At 33.7% G+C, this 15,989-nt stretch overlaps 1 protein-coding gene and 1 pseudogene across 1 annotated transcript; one reads left to right on the plus strand and one right to left on the minus strand.

The window, feature by feature from the left end:
* Positions 1-10,869, minus strand: part of LOC133076339 (protein enabled homolog) — a 153,299-nt pseudogene extending 142,430 nt beyond the window's left edge.
* On the plus strand, positions 10,868-11,227 carry LOC133076485 (small ribosomal subunit protein uS10-like). The gene has a single exon (XM_061171017.1). The coding sequence runs from the start codon at positions 10,868-10,870 to the stop codon at positions 11,225-11,227; it is 360 nt and encodes a 119-aa protein (XP_061027000.1).
* Positions 11,228-15,989: the final 4,762 nt, after the last annotated feature.

Genomic DNA, 15,989 nt, shown 5'->3' on the forward strand with positions numbered 1-15,989 from the left:
AACGTTTATCTTCTATGTCTTACATGTTCAACTGGCATTCTTTGAAGTTGAATACGTTTTTCATAGACTGTTGTTTTTGATTATCTGTTGATATATTTTTGAATGATTAGAGATATGTTTTATCTTGTGAACATCTACAGATTGCTTTTGCTTCCCCACATTTTCTAACTGTTTAATATTAATTCCTCCTTTTAAACCATAAGCTGTAGGACATTGATGTACACAAACTTTTTCCTAAATTTGAATATTTACTAATATACATCTGTAGCTGTGCAAGTCTCTGTAAGGATCTTTGATCCTGATGCGTGGTCTTCTTACATGGAAGCATGTAGTTTATTTTAAATATTCTAAAGGTATTTGTGGTTTTCTGTCTCCTGAGAATGAACAAAATATAATAACCTTCAGAGTATACTGAGTTTATTAACTTTCTTGTAATATGTGCACCTATTCATTTATATAGACCCACTGCTTTCCACTTCTGTCTCCCACCATATCATGTCATAGGTAGTAATAATCTATAGTGAATGTACAGTAGGAAACAGCTATGGAATAAAGTTGGAGGTAAAGTGATTCTAGCTATTTTGGAAAGAAACTCAGGACTAAACGCATGAAGGTACAGTGATAGCAAGGTAGCAACCTCCCCTGACCCTTCTCAGAAGATATTCAATTCATAAATATGGTCCACTGTGTGTGAATTCTGATTATAATCACCTTAGAGATAAGGGAAAGCAATCACATAATGGAAAATTTCCTACACAATATTATTAATATAATTATGATTAATACTTCTCAGAAAATAAAGTCAACTATAGTACAAATACTAAGTATGTTTTGGTTTAACATATAAAAGAGATTATTCAATAATACATTTTGTATCAGTTGATATGGACATGACTAAGCTCTAGCAAGGATATGAAAATGTTGGAAAAATGCATATTTCCTGCACGTATGGTCTTTTGTTGTCCAATTCTATTACAATAACTGCCCACCTAAGAATAAAAAACTGAAAACAGATATCAAGCAAGGATTATTGACCAAATTGGTCACTGCCATCTTATCTGTCACGCCAAACCTGTCCAGAGGGAAAATCTCTGGTTGTAAATGTATTGTAGTATAGAGTAGGTGACCAGCTGATGATTCAAGCACTTCCTCTTTTGCCTTCTAAGTTCATGACATCTGATGAATACATCTCTTTTTAAAGAAAAAGCATTATTTTTAAAGTACCTGGTTATGAGTGCTCAATTCAGTAAGAGCAATAGGTTACAGATAGAGAGACAAGGGAGTATATTGAGAAACAATTGTTTAAATTCCTTAAGAAGTTTAAAGGATACTTGAAAACTTCTTAAGGAATTTAAACAATTTTTTAAATTGAGGAAACAATTGTTTAAATTGAGGAAAATTCAAAGGAGTGACTAGATGTTAATATACTGTCTTTCCCACTGTGGTCCAGTGTTTTACCAGAGAATTTGCTGTAATGTAAGAAAGGTGGAAATTTCTCAGTGTTTCTGATCATATTCCAAATTCCCTACAATTATTTGAATTTTACACCCCTTTTGACTGTTCATTAATATTTACTTGGAAAGTTGAAGAGTATTAATCAGGTAACAGTATCTTTCAGTGATCATAACCACTCACCATATTTTTATTGGAAGAATAAATGGTTGAGGTGGTATTAACAACAACCTTATAAAAAATACAATTAAAATTACGTGAGACATCACTCATTCTGTTAAAAGGCACAGTTTTTAAGAAGCAGGTCTTGTTCAGTGTTCTCCAGAGAAACAGAACCAAGAGTATAAGGCCATTGGGGCAGAATTCACTGTTACTGGGGGGGAGGGTCAGGGGACTATTCTGTTCTGGCCTTCACCTGATTGGATGAGGCCCATCCACATTGAAGAGAGCAATCTGTTTTACTCAGTCTACCTATTTAAACGTTAATCACATCCCAAAACACAATCACAGAAACCCCAGAATAATATTTGACCAAACATCTGGGCACCCCATGGTCCAGTGAAGTTGCTGCATTAAATTAACTATCACCAAGTGTAATCACTTTATCACTAGCTTTCTATTTGTTACTTGGAAAATATACTTCAGCTTCTCTCTTGTATCTGTAAGTCAAATTATGTGTCAAATAATACTGGTTTTCCATTACTTCAAAGAGATATTGCAAGATTAATGTGCTAGTTTCGTAATACACATTGAGTTCCTCATAAGAAATAAACAAAGAATTGACATGTTAATATTATCAATATGTTATAGTATTTTAATATATTCAACAAACACCGTCATTCACTATATGACATGAATAATGAAAAACATCTAAGGAAAAGAAGAAAGTTTGTAAAATCTTTTGAAGAATTCATGAATAGATGTGTACATAACTTGTGTTCTATAATGTATACTAGGTACCGTATTATGGGATATGATAAAGGAAGAAAACTAATATAATCTAATTAGATTTTATTTTAAAGTTTGTACTGTAAGGGTAGCCTTGAAGTGTTTTTCAGTATACTTTGTCAATGGATATCATACTAAAGATCATTAGATTTACCTTCTAATCCAGGAACTTTGACCGACACCGTGGTCAAATCAATTTGATTTTAGGATATTCATTTGTAAAATTGTTAGAAGGAAGACATGATCTCTAACAAAACATCCTGTTTTAAGATTCTGTATTTTATATGGTAGGTTGCAAACCAGTAGCCTATAGGTTTAAAAAAAAGAAAACAGGAACATATCATTTACAAAACAGAAAATTTTACATAAAAATTAAGTGGCTATATTTCTCTAAAAAAATAAGATCTGACAACTCCCCCCTAAATTTGCATATAGTATCAGTTTGTACCAAGGGTATAATCTTTCCATTTTATTTCTCATCCACTATTTAAACAAATATGTTTTGAGTATCAGAGACTCAACATTCCTACATTAGCCAATGCTTTGGCTTTTCCACCTTTGGTAGACAGTTTTAATTGCAATTCATGTTCTGAAAAAGACAAAAAAAAACTTAACTGATTTTTGTTTTGTTTTGCCTAACTAAATTGATGAATTAGTCCATGAAGTCATATGAATATCATATTAAAAGATTATTAAATCCTAGGATGTTACCAAGTAGTAAAGTCTCATCTCTTTTAAGAATAATGTGACTGGTTATTTCTTTCTTCTTTCATTTGCTATCCAGATTGACCCCAAATGACTCAATTTTATGTGAAGGGAAAAGAAGAAAATAGTCTCAATTTGCTCATAATGAAAATGAGTACTGATACTACTTTTTACTGAATAAATAAGTTCCCATTATCTTTTGTGTTAGTGACATCAGAATAAAGAGGAACAGGTTAGCAAAATATTTTACACTAAGGAACTGTTTACCAAAATACGTCAACACAAGGAAAGATATTCACAAGTGAGTCTAAATTCTTGATTTATCTCTAGAGAACTGACTTAAATCTGATGTCATCAACTATGAGTACATAAAACAATGAAAATATATTACTTTAAAAAATTTTAATCATTTAAACAGCCCTTATCTTGCTACTATACCTCTTACCAAGAGGTGGCAGTACCATATTTTCAACATTCAAGTGATGAGAAATATTTAATATTGACAGTGTATCATTTTTTCCCTTTTTCTGAAAATTAGTAATACAAGTCAGTATTTAAGTGTATTCTCATATAAATCAACTAATGTGTGATAATTACAGCATATTCTTTGTAGGCCATCATTAATCTTCTTTATAGATATTATCTAGAGCTTTCTTTGTATTATAGACAGTGTTCTCTAATGATTGCCAGCACATACACACCAGACTGCCTTACCCCAATATTCAGTTCTTAATGTGCTTAAGGAATGATAAGTATAAAAGTACCTTAAGTAAAAATACAATCTATTGTAATTTAGTGATATAAATGGGGGTTGGCCCAAAAAATGTTATAATGTTTATGTAAAACAAAGGAATTTTGATCTAAATGATAAAGACCCTTGTTTCTCTCAGTGTGGTCCACATTAGTACCCTGAGAGCTCATTATATGTAGAATCTCAGCACCCACCCAGACTTACTTAATCTAAATGTACATTTTATCAGGATCCCCAGGTGATTTGAATGCATATTAAATGGTGAGAAGCACTCATCTGAACTAATGATTACAAAAATCATCATCAATAATCACAACTGGCCTTAGAACAAACAGTGTTTTATAAATTGTGTTCCACCAAATCCTGTAAGTGTGAAGTAGTGCTTCTCTGACTACTGAGAGAAAGAAGTGTCCTAGAGAAGGACAGTTACACTCTCATCTGTTTTTTTTTTAATTTTAGTGAAAACACTTAACATGAAATCTACTGTCTTAAAAAATGTTTAAGTGTACAATACAGTATTGTTGATGACAGGTATAATGTTGTACAGCAGATCTCTAGAATTTATTCATCTTATTTAACTAAACTTTCTACCCATTGACTAGTAACTCCTCATTTCCTCCTTCCTCCAACCCCTGGCAACCGCTCTAGCATTCTTTGATTCTGTGAATTTGACTATTTAAGATACCTCATGTATGTGGAATCATGCAGTTTTTTGTCTTTCTGTGTCTAATTTGTTTCACTTAGAATAATGTCTTCAAGTTTCATCCATGTTGTCATGTATCACAGAAGTTCCTTTGTTTTTAAAGCTGAATAATATTCCATTGTGTTTGTGTATGTGTGTGTTTATATATATACACACACATACATACACATTATATTTTCTTTATCCATTCATCTACTAATGGACATTCAGGTTCCTTTCTTACCTTGGCAATTGTGAATAGTGCTGCAGTGAACATGGGAGTACTAATATCTCCTTGAGAACCTGATTTAAATTACCCAGAGGTGTGATTACTGGATCATGTAGTAGTTCTGTTTTTAATTTTTTGAGAAATTTTTTTAAATGTTTTCTGTAGAAGCTCTACCATTTTGCAGTCACACCAATGGTGCATGTACTGGTTGTTCCAGCACTTTTCTTGAAAAGACTATCTTTGCTCCATTGTATTTGTCATTGCCCCTCTGTCAAAGGTCAGTTGACTATATTTACATGAGTCTATTTCTGAGTTCTCTGTTATGTTTCACTGATCTATTCTCTTGCCAGTACCACACTGTTCTGATTACTGTAGCTTTATAGTAAGTCATGAAGAAGTCAAGTAGTGTTAGTCCTCCAACTTTGTTCTTCTCCTTCAATATTATGTTAGCTATTCTGGGGATTTTTGCCTCTCCATTTCAATGGAAGAAACAATTTGTTTCTATCCACAAATAACTTATTGGGATTTTGATTTTAATTGTATTAAATCTATAGATCAAGTTAGGAAGAACTGACATTTTGACAATATTGACATGAATCTTAACTATCCATGAGCATGGAATTTCTCTCCACTTATTTAGTTCTTCTTTGACTCCTTTCATCCCAGTTTTCCTCATTTACATCTTGTATATATTTTGCTAGTTTTTTACCTAAGTATTTCATTTTTGCAGGTGCTACTATAAATGGTATTGCATTTTTAATTTTAAATTTCACTTGTTCATTATTGGTACATAGGAGAGTGACAAACTTTGTATATTAACCATGTATACTGCAACTTACTATAATTTCTTATTAGTTCTAGGATTTTTTTGTCAATTCTTTTGGATTTTTTGCATAGACAGTCATGTCATCTGTGAACAAAGACACTTTTATGTCTTCCTTCCCAATTGGTATACATTTTATTTCTTTTTCTTGTCTTATTGGATTAGCTTGAACTTCCTGTATGTTGTTGAAAGGGAGTGGTGAGAGGAGACTTTCTTTTCTTGTACCTGCTCTTAATAGGAAAGCTTCAAGTTTCTCATAATTAAGTATGATGCTAGGTAATAAGTGTTTTTGTTGATATTTTTCATTAAGTTGAGGAGATTTCTCTCTATTGCTATTTTACCAGAAGTTTTTATCACATTTAGTGTTGGATTTTGTCAAATGCTGTTTCTGCATCTATTGATATGATCATGTGATTTTTCTTTTCAGTGTGTTGATGTGAAACATTACATTAGTTGGTTTTTGAATATTGAGCCAGCCTTGCATACCTGGGATAAATCCCACAATGTCTTGGTGTATAACTATTTTTATACACTGTTGGATTCGTTTTCTTCTTGTAGTTTTACAGTTTCGGGTCTACACTTAAGTCTTTAATCCATTTTGTATTGTTTTTTTTGTGTGTGTGTGTGTGTGTGAGTGTGGTGTAAGATAATGGTCCAGTCCCATTGTTTTATGTATCTGTTTTCATGCCAGTACTAATACTGTTTTGATTACTGTAGACTATACTTTGAAATCAGGTAGCATGATGCCTTCAGCATTAAATCTGTAGACATCTTTGGGCAGTATTGATATTTTAACAATACTAAGTCTTCCAGTCCATGAATATAAATATTGTTCCATTTTTATGTGTCTTTAATTTCTTTTATCAATATTTTATAGCTTTTGGTATACAAGTCTTTTGCTTTCTTAGTTAAGTTTATTCCTCATCTGTTGTATACACAATTGAGTTGCCTATTATGTGGTGAAATGCAAAATCAGCACTAACAGTGAAAATCATTTAAATTTTCCTTTAGAATTCTTAGGAAAAAATACACTGCATTCAGAACATCTCTAAAGTATTTTAAAGCAAGCAATTTTTAATTCATTTATGAAATAGATCACCTTTTTGGCTTGATCACTGCTGCCTTCTTGATGGACTACATTGTAAATATATGTCTTTATACATTGAAGTAATAATTGGTTCTGTATGAAAGTTAAAAGAGAGTGGCTTTTGACAAAACAAACAAGCAAAAAAAACTTTAAGTTCACATCTCTCACATAACTTATTTTCAAGAAAATCTGTCCTTGACTACAATGGACAGAGTTACATATGACAGTGACCATTCTCTCTCTTTCTCCTTCACTTTTCCTCTTAATCTAACATTTGTTAATATAATTAAAGTAGTAACATGATAGAATTCTACCTTAAGTTTCTCTTTAAGCTCTCCACTAAAATATGAGAGGTTGAGTATATTATATGAAGTAGATGATTAGTGTATATATACTTCCTTTGCCCTTGTTACAACTTCACCTTAGTCTCAGTTTATATCAATTGATATCCATGACATATTTAATTTTGTACTAATAATAGAGGAAATGTAAGTTATGAAAGAGAGTATATGGGGGAGAATAAAAGAGAAGGTTGCATATAATATGACATCTATCAGTGTTAGGCCTTACAACTTAGTTCACTTTCCAAATTAGTAGATGAGAGGGTTTAGAAGTTTCTCAAATAGATGAAAGGAGGTTTTTGAGATAGAAAAGTCTGATGCAAGCATTACTAATTCATAGTTTATATTTTAAAATGAAAATCCTTCTCACTTCCAAAATCAACCTGGCAATTACTACTCCACATGATGAGAATATCCAGATGTAAGGTGTTTGTTTGTTTTTAGGTGAATGTCAGCATCTTCATGTTGTGGAAAGTGACTACAGTGTTCATCAGCAGTTTGGCAGGCACTGGGCATGTATAGAGAAAGAGCAGTGACCTTGCACAGCAACTTCTGTTAACAGACTGTTTTATATGGACAGGTAAGGCATCCCTTTGGGAACTCCTATAAATAGTGGGAGAGGGATAAACATTGAATGAACTAGTTTCTATCAGGATGGTAGGAATTCTATTACTATAATTTAATTTAAAAAATAGCAATGACAACCTTCCACCAACAGCATACATGGATTCCAATTTCTTCACATCTTCACCAACAATTATTATTTTTTGTTTGTTTCTTGGATAATATTCATCCTGACAGGTGTGAGGTGATATCTCATTGTGGTTTTCATTTGCATTTCCCTTGATGAAATTTGCATTTTCCTTGATTGATGAATTTGAGCACCTTTTCCCTTTACCTGTTGGCCATTTATATGTCTTTGGAGGAATGTCTGTTCAAGACCTTTACCCATTTCTTAATTGGGTTATTTGGTTTGTTTTGCTATTGAGTTGTAGGAGTTCATTATATTTTGGAAATTAAGTCCTTATCAGATACATGGTTTGCAGATATCTTCTTTCAGTCCACAGACTGCCTTTGCAATGGGTATAAAGTTACAATTATACAAGAGCCCATTAGGTACTAGAGAGGGAAGGCACTCATGACACTCTAGCTTAGAGAGACACTCCTATATCTTTTCTCTCAAAACAAAATTATGTGTCACAGTTCTCCAAAAGTTTTGCAAGAACCTTACATTTAAATATACAGTTTGTCATCTACCATGAGTCAGTTTAGACCATGATTTGATTGTCCTTTTATATAACCTTAATAATAACTCTATTAAAAACAATAGGACATGGCCCTCCCTAGCCCCTGCACCTCTCATGGAAAACACCTGTGAAAGCTTCTAGATATCCTCCCACAACCATCCCCATAGTTATCACTCAGCAATTCCATGATATGGATGAATGTATAATTGCTGTCTGAAATGGGTTAGAACCTTCTGGCTACTCAGAATGGAAATTAATACAACTTGTTACAATAGGGCAGACCTGAGGCCAGATTAGCAAGAGCTAATCTCAGAGAAGTGTTAACAACAATTAGGACACCATTTGGTCACCTGTTTTTGAACCTATTATCAGGTATACAGCATGCAGTATTATCCCAAATTCTTCCACATTAACCAGAAATAGAACAAAAGATCATTTATTACCCAGTAGATCATAGCATTTTGGACAACATGTTCACTATCCATTCCCATGAAATTTCTGCACATCCCATTAATCAATATACAGAAAGCCTATATTCTTCCTTTTCCAGAAATAGATCTTTGTCAGCATGCTATCCTCATTCTAAAATTGTCAAGAACTATGAGAGATCTGTGACTTTGCTCTGCTTGAAAGCTGGCACATAATTTGCCACAATTTTAGAAATGCTGGCAGAATACAGGAGACATGAGCCATAGACATAGAACTTTATGGCTAATGGCAATATAAGCAGCATGAACATCAGAGTATTTCCTCAGTCCACTTTGCAACTAAGGCTCATGGGAATAACCCAAGTAGGTCCATATAGATGCCTGAGAATGCAAGAGTTTGCATTTTATGAAAGGCACCCTGACTTTAGGAAACTGAAGTCTTTTATAAGGGAGGCAAGCATGCCTGCTACAAAGGGAGACATTGTTTCTGTCTTCTTAGGCTGATTGCTAAACAAATACCTTTGAAAACATAGTCTGGAACAAAGGCAGTCAAAGTCTCTGCAAAATGTCAGGAAACCTCAGGTACCCATAAAGAATTGTCTCTCAGTATTGGCTTCCTCAGCTTTACCTACTTTTCTTCTCTCTCTCTTTCCCTCTCCCCCTCTCTACTCCTTCCTTCCTTTCCCTTTATTTCTCTCTCTCTTTCATTCTTTCTTTCTTTCTTTCCTTTTTTATTTCTTCTATTCTTGGCTTTAATGGTCTTCACAAAGATAAGACTAAAATAGTAGTAAATAAATATTTTCAGGTACAATGATACATAAAGATTAAATAGTCCTGATTTCTTTCGTTGTGCAATTAGTTTAATTTTCTCCTTCAGATTTTATTTTCATACGTCATATGTATGTTTCTATGTGAGTGTGTGCATGTTGCGGGGGGGCAACACTTAAAATGTTATAAGTTAAGAGTTTGTATCAAATTTGCTTAATGTAAGTTTGTATGGTCAGATTTTCAGACTATTCCTGTGGAAATAATATTCAATAGTCCTAAGATGGTACCCAGAGTTTACATTTTTAGGATAGAGCAAACTGAAATCTTAAGTGAAGCAATTTGAGGAAAACAGGCATGGAAAATTTTTTAAAAAGAGAAAGAAATGGACATATCTTCACTAAACACATTTTTTACAGTGACAAGATAACTTCAAATGGTCAAACCTTTTTTTCTTTGTGTGTTAATGAGGTAAACACATTTTTGCTTTGTTCATAACTAATGTTTTCTTTAAGTGTATCAACAAAGAACAAATTAACTGCAATTTTTATTGTAGCATGTAGATGCAATTTGATATAGCAACTTTATGCAAATTAATTTAGTGCCACAGAAAAACACATCTGTAACACTTAACAAATGAGAAAACAGTAGAACAAAACAAATATGAATTGTAAAATTTCATTTATCTCATAACATCTTGCATCATATTGAGAGAAAAAAATTAAACCCTGAAAATTCTAAATGCATGAATATTGTATGAAAAATGAAAACAAACAATTGAGAAATACAGTTATTTAGATACTCATCTATATACCAATACTGAGATCCTGTAACATGGTGACACAATATATGTAATCTCTACTTCATGAAACTTAAACTATATTGGTAGGAAAACACACTAAACAAATTATTTAAATATGAGGAAAACTTAAATTGTGATAAAATATAAAGGAAAATAAAGAATTGAGTGAGAGATTTTAATGGGCAGACCGATTTAAAGTGAGAGTTAAGGTGAACCTTCAAAATTACGATGAATATGAAACAGTACAAGAAATATGAGTAAATAGGTTCATGATATATAAAAACAAAATATACACGCTTGTGTTTGTATCTACCAAGACAATACTATATTACCATATTATGATTATAAGAAAATATCACTTTTATTATCGCCCATTTATATATAATGATGTGAAATCTTATAGACTCTTCCTTGCAATACTGGATATCTTAATTTATGCCTAAGGCATTACCAAGATAACTTGAACTACAAAATTTGCTTGCTGACGCTCTTGGAGGAAGACGCGATCCCCGCTGCAGCGGAGCCTCGGGCCCCCTGTTCCTGCTCCTGACTCACCGCTCTTCGCTCTCGCCGAGTAGCAAGTCGGTCCAGAAGCCGCGCCACAGCCATGGCTTTTAAAGATACCGGAAAGACTCCCGTGGAGCCCGAGGTGGCGATTCACCAGGTTAGAATCACCCTCACCAGCCTCAACGTGAAGTCTTTGGAGAAGGTATGTGCTGACCTGATCAGAGGCGCGAAGGAAAAGAATCTCAAAGTGAAAGGACCGGTTCGGATGCCTACAAAGACTCTGAGAATAACTAGAAGGAAAACTCCTTGTAGTGAAGGTTCTAAGACTTGGGATCGTTTCCAGATGAGGATCCACAAGCGACTCATTGACCTGCACAGTCCTTCTGAGATTGTCAAGCAGATCACTTCCATCAGTACTGAGCCAGGAGTCGAGGTTGAAGTCACCATTGCAGATGCTTAAATCAACATTTTTAATAAATTGTTAACCAGTTGTTAAAAAAAAAAAAAATTGCTCACTTATGTCTCGGTGATATCAAGGCAGATGTTTTTTTTTGTTTTCCTATATATTGTGTGGATCACATGGTAGAGTAAAATGTTGTTGAAATGAATTATTTTCTTCAAGTATAGTAGGTTAATTATAAAATAAATTATTTTTATGAAAATATTTTAGTTTTTACTGGGAAAGAAAATAGATAAAACATTAAACAATATAAAGTGTATAGGTAAGTATTTGTAAAGCTAATCAGAACTTCAGATGAAAAATTGTTAGGAATCATAACCCATAATTCATCTCTGACATTTCTATTACACACAAATATAAAACTATACTGGTCAGATCTTCATTAAAATTTCAAGGGAGCCTCTTTAGGCTACTAAGAAGAAAATATCTAGAATCAAATCCTCAAAATTTTTGAAATTTCTTTTTATGTTTCCTTTCAGCTCCAGCCCTGACTTTTAAAATTATTAAACAGCCATTGCATTTCACTTTTATTGAATGACACATGGTAAGGGATAAAAACTGACAACTGCATTGTTACCATGAAGATTTCTTTTAATACAGGTGATTAGATAGAGAAAAGTATCTCTTTCTAATAAAATGTTGTAGAGAGACTAAATTTGTGTTTTAAACAGAAAGAAAGCAGAGTCACTTCTTTATTGGAGCAACCATTTGCTATGGAATAAAATTAAGTAGAACTGATTTCTCTCAAATCAGTTCTTTCAGAGCACATAAGTGGTTTTATGAAGGAAGATATGTACATATGTATTTTTAAACTTGAAGAAGTAAAATTGAAAAAGTAATACAATTTTATACCCAAATAATATTATTTCATTGCAAGTGCTTTAAGACAACCCAAGCAAAAACAATTTAATATTTTAATCATCGTTATTTCTTTAATCGAATGGGAGAGAACCACAAGACAGAAATCTGTCACCTGTGATATAGATCAAGAGTGTAGTAAAAAAGTTAGTCTTATGGACTTATCTTCAATTGGATTGATTGGAATATCAAAACTATTTGTTTAATTTTTATTTCTTTATCAGCTCAAAGTGAAACCATTTATAGCACATCATTTTATCTTTAGATCCAGAGAAACTGTTTCAACCTGTAAGGATTTTTTTGCTTAGGTACTTCCTTTTTGACTTAAAACTTTGAAAAAAGGTATTATACAAAGCAGAATGCACTCAAATATTAGGGTATTTAACATGGTGTCGAAGATAAGGTTAGTTTTGATAAGAATAGAATTGGGTAGAAAACATTATAGCTCAGGAAACAGAATGATTCATGGTGAACTATTTTAGGCAAACTATTTTCAGGCAATTGGTAGAATGCTGAAGAAGGATGAGTGCAAGAGGAATAATAGATAAACTTGGATATAATACAATAAACTAGGTATTTGGCCATGTCAGGAGGCCAGTACCTTTAAAGGTTTTATATAGTTACTGTAAAATCTTAATCTATTTTAGCTTTATGTAAAAATACTGTCAATGTATAAGCCTATGCATACACACACACAGCTATACACAGCTGGCACTTGATTACAGTATTCTTATAATACTAGAATTTATTTTGGTTTAGAACAATTCCTTGATATGCCATAGGGGTTAAATAAAGAAGGGCATAATCACAAAAAGGCATAGATATTCTTTGCATACTTTAAAGGTAGAGATGTGTATTATTTCCACTGGGGAGGAGATTGTTGTTATGGAGAGGGGAGAAAGAGAAAATAAGTCTAGGAAAGATTGATGCATAACGGCTTGTGAAAATGTGAGGTAATGGGGTAGGTAATGGGGTCCTTTAGGTGACTTTCAGGCACACACGTAATCTTTTTTTTTTCACACATGTAATCTTAATGCATCTTTAAACTGTTTGAAATATTACCATGTAAAATTGTGTCACTTGGAAGCTTTATTTATGCCACATGCACGGCTCCTCTCAGGACGCTATTTTGTGGTTGTTTTAAAAGTTAGACAAAAAAAAAAAAGTTAGACAAAGGGACCCAGTACATGTCAGACTATGTTACAGTATAGAGGCAGCTTATAAGAAATTGCATAATAATCTGTAAACTGAACTAATTCAGCAAAAGAAAGAGTTTGCACCAAATATCTATCATGAGGGCATAACCCACCAGATCCTAGAAATTCACAGAAATCTGGGGAAGGCATCAATATCCCCTAAATTTTTCAACGGAGTTTTAGATACTTGTTTACCACACTTTAAAAAAGTGCATCATATCTTTGGTGACAAAATTTTAGTGAGGTTCTTTTTTTCATCATTTGATTAACTTGGCTTTGATTTGAAGCACAAATTCATCTTTCTATTATTTTCACTGTTTTGCTTCCTTTCAAAGTGTTAGTCTGTTCTTCAGCCCTAGCACTTGGATTTACTATTTATTCTTGTTCTTTCCCTTCTTTTTAATGCATCCTGAGCCATCTCTTAAGAGCATTTGACTGCTATAAAATCAGTATCCTATTCTCAGTAACTAATTTTCAGTTCCAGGTCAAGTTACTTTTCTCATAGTTCTCCAGTCTGAACAATTTCTGTCTAGTAGATTTTGAGGACCTATACCCAGAGGATCTAAATTGAAATATGATCAAAGTGGTCTAGCAGTATAGTTTGCAGAACAGGTGTTGGAGGGAAAAATAACTTTTCCCTCTACCAACGTAGGTTAAATGTTTCAGGGCCTGAGAATAAGCTGACAAAAGACAGATTAACAGGAGAAAAGGCACAGCTTATTCATATTCTTGGGAGCACATAAGAAGTGGCTCCAAGAACAGCTAGAGTTAAGGGTTTATACATCATCATAAGAAGAAGTGGAGTTAGGACCTTCAGAGAAAGCAAATGATGGGAAACTAATGAGAAACAAGAGGTGGAAACAAGTGAAAGGTAAGGAAAGTTTTGATAAGGTTTTGTTTATGTAAGTTCTCATCCAGGTGTGAGTGGTCTCTCTTGGCTGTAAACCTCCAGGAAAGGAGAATTGTGGTGGCTTTATTTGGGGGCAGCTTTGCTTAAGTCAGCAAAAGAAATTTAGATCAAGTTGTGTGTGTGTGTGTGTGTGTGTGTGTGCGGCTTTTTGTTTTGTTTTTGTTTTATTGTTGTAGCTTCTGTTTGTTCTGATCTTTTCAACTTAGAAAAGAATCTTCATACCATATCAGTGAGTCCAAATCAGTCCTATCACAGGTGACAGAGTCTCACACTTTTTGAGAAAATAAGATGATCTCTATTGGATACTGGCAAATACACATTTGAATTACTAGTTTGGTTACTTTTTATTAATCACATTAACTTGATTTATAAACTCATTAGAGCATAACAACAAAGAACAATTGATTTCAATTCTTACAGCATGGGGATTGAGCCTTGGCTTGGCCACTCATGCTCTGTGAATGTGGGAATGCGTCCTAATTATCCTGAGTCTCAGTTACTTATTAAGAAAAAAAATATTCGGATATATGTTAAGGAGCAAAATAATAAGGATTAAAATGGACTATGAAATAAATTAATATTTTAAATATCAAGTAAAAGAATAATAAATAAGTCAGTTTTATATAAAACAATATGTGCAAAATATTTTTAAAAGGCACGTAACATTTTTTTGCATGTGTATTTTTTAATCAAAGAAGCATAGTATGGTTTGTATACCTTTAATATAACTTTATCATCATGAAAGGTTTGCATGGGAAAGTTTTACTTTCAAGATGGTTTCGTGAAGAACTACAGGGAAACAAGCATAACTGGTGAAAATTATTCTTAAAATGCAATCCTAGAAAACCTCTGGAAATTGACCTAAGAGCATACAGAAAAAAAAGAAAGCTTTATTTTAAAAACATTTACTAAAACTCAGTAAGAAGAGTGGCATGTGAACCACAGCATGCTCCTTCTTTTCCCTCTCCTAGCTCAGCATGATGGAAGCTTCACTCTGGGTGGGTATAGCCAAGAACAGAGCTGCTTCTCCACCCAACTTACAGTCCAAGACTAAGATATCTCCATGAAAGGGGCTGGCTGCTAGCATTTCTCACTTCACCCAGGTATGTGTTGCAGAGGATAAGTTATAGGTGAGGGCAGCCAGGAGCTTGTAGGATTCCTTCTGCTACCAGTTCCTACTTGTAGAGCTAAGTCTTTACCCAGGATAAGGATGTTGGGGACCTCATTGCGATCACACCAGCTTGCTCACAGGGCAACCGTTCCAATCCAGGGGAGGCAAGCCAAGAAGACAAGAGCCTACCACCCTTAGTGTCTCACTTTTATAGGAGTGTCACTTCAAAAGAAGTAGGCCTCTGTCTCCACTCCCAGATCCAGAACAATAAATCAGACATTTTGCACAGGAGGAAAGGCAGGCCATCAGAGCAGAGAACTCTAAAACAGTAATTACCAGTCTAATGGCATATAGCGTGGGACTGAGGAAGGCAGTGTTTTGCATCACAAGTCCATGGACAGCTTTAGGCACGAAGGGTTGTCCAGAGACTCCAGGAGACATGAGAGGAGATTGCTAAAGCTTCTACAGAAACTATAGTGAAGGAAATTTGGGGTGGGGGAGATGAGGGGAGGTGTGGCACGAATGCGAGTGCCTGTTATATTGTAGTTAACCCATTCTAGAGTCTTTTGTTGGTGAGTTCCTATTTATATAGTAGGTTGATTTGCAAGTAAAAATATAAATGAGCTTAAGTAAAATCTGTCAGTGAGGTACATGTTACCTTATCTTGAGGTCAATTGTTACTTTTTA

The sequence above is a fragment of the Eubalaena glacialis genome, chromosome 16, assembly GCF_028564815.1.
Source record: "Eubalaena glacialis isolate mEubGla1 chromosome 16, mEubGla1.1.hap2.+ XY, whole genome shotgun sequence".
NCBI classification, from domain to species: domain Eukaryota; kingdom Metazoa; phylum Chordata; class Mammalia; order Artiodactyla; family Balaenidae; genus Eubalaena; species Eubalaena glacialis.

Bases quoted from the DNA above. Each gene is read 5' to 3' on its own strand.
- LOC133076485 (XM_061171017.1), top strand. From the start codon at position 10,868: ATGGCTTTTAAAGATACCGGAAAGACTCCCGTGGAGCCCGAGGTGGCG.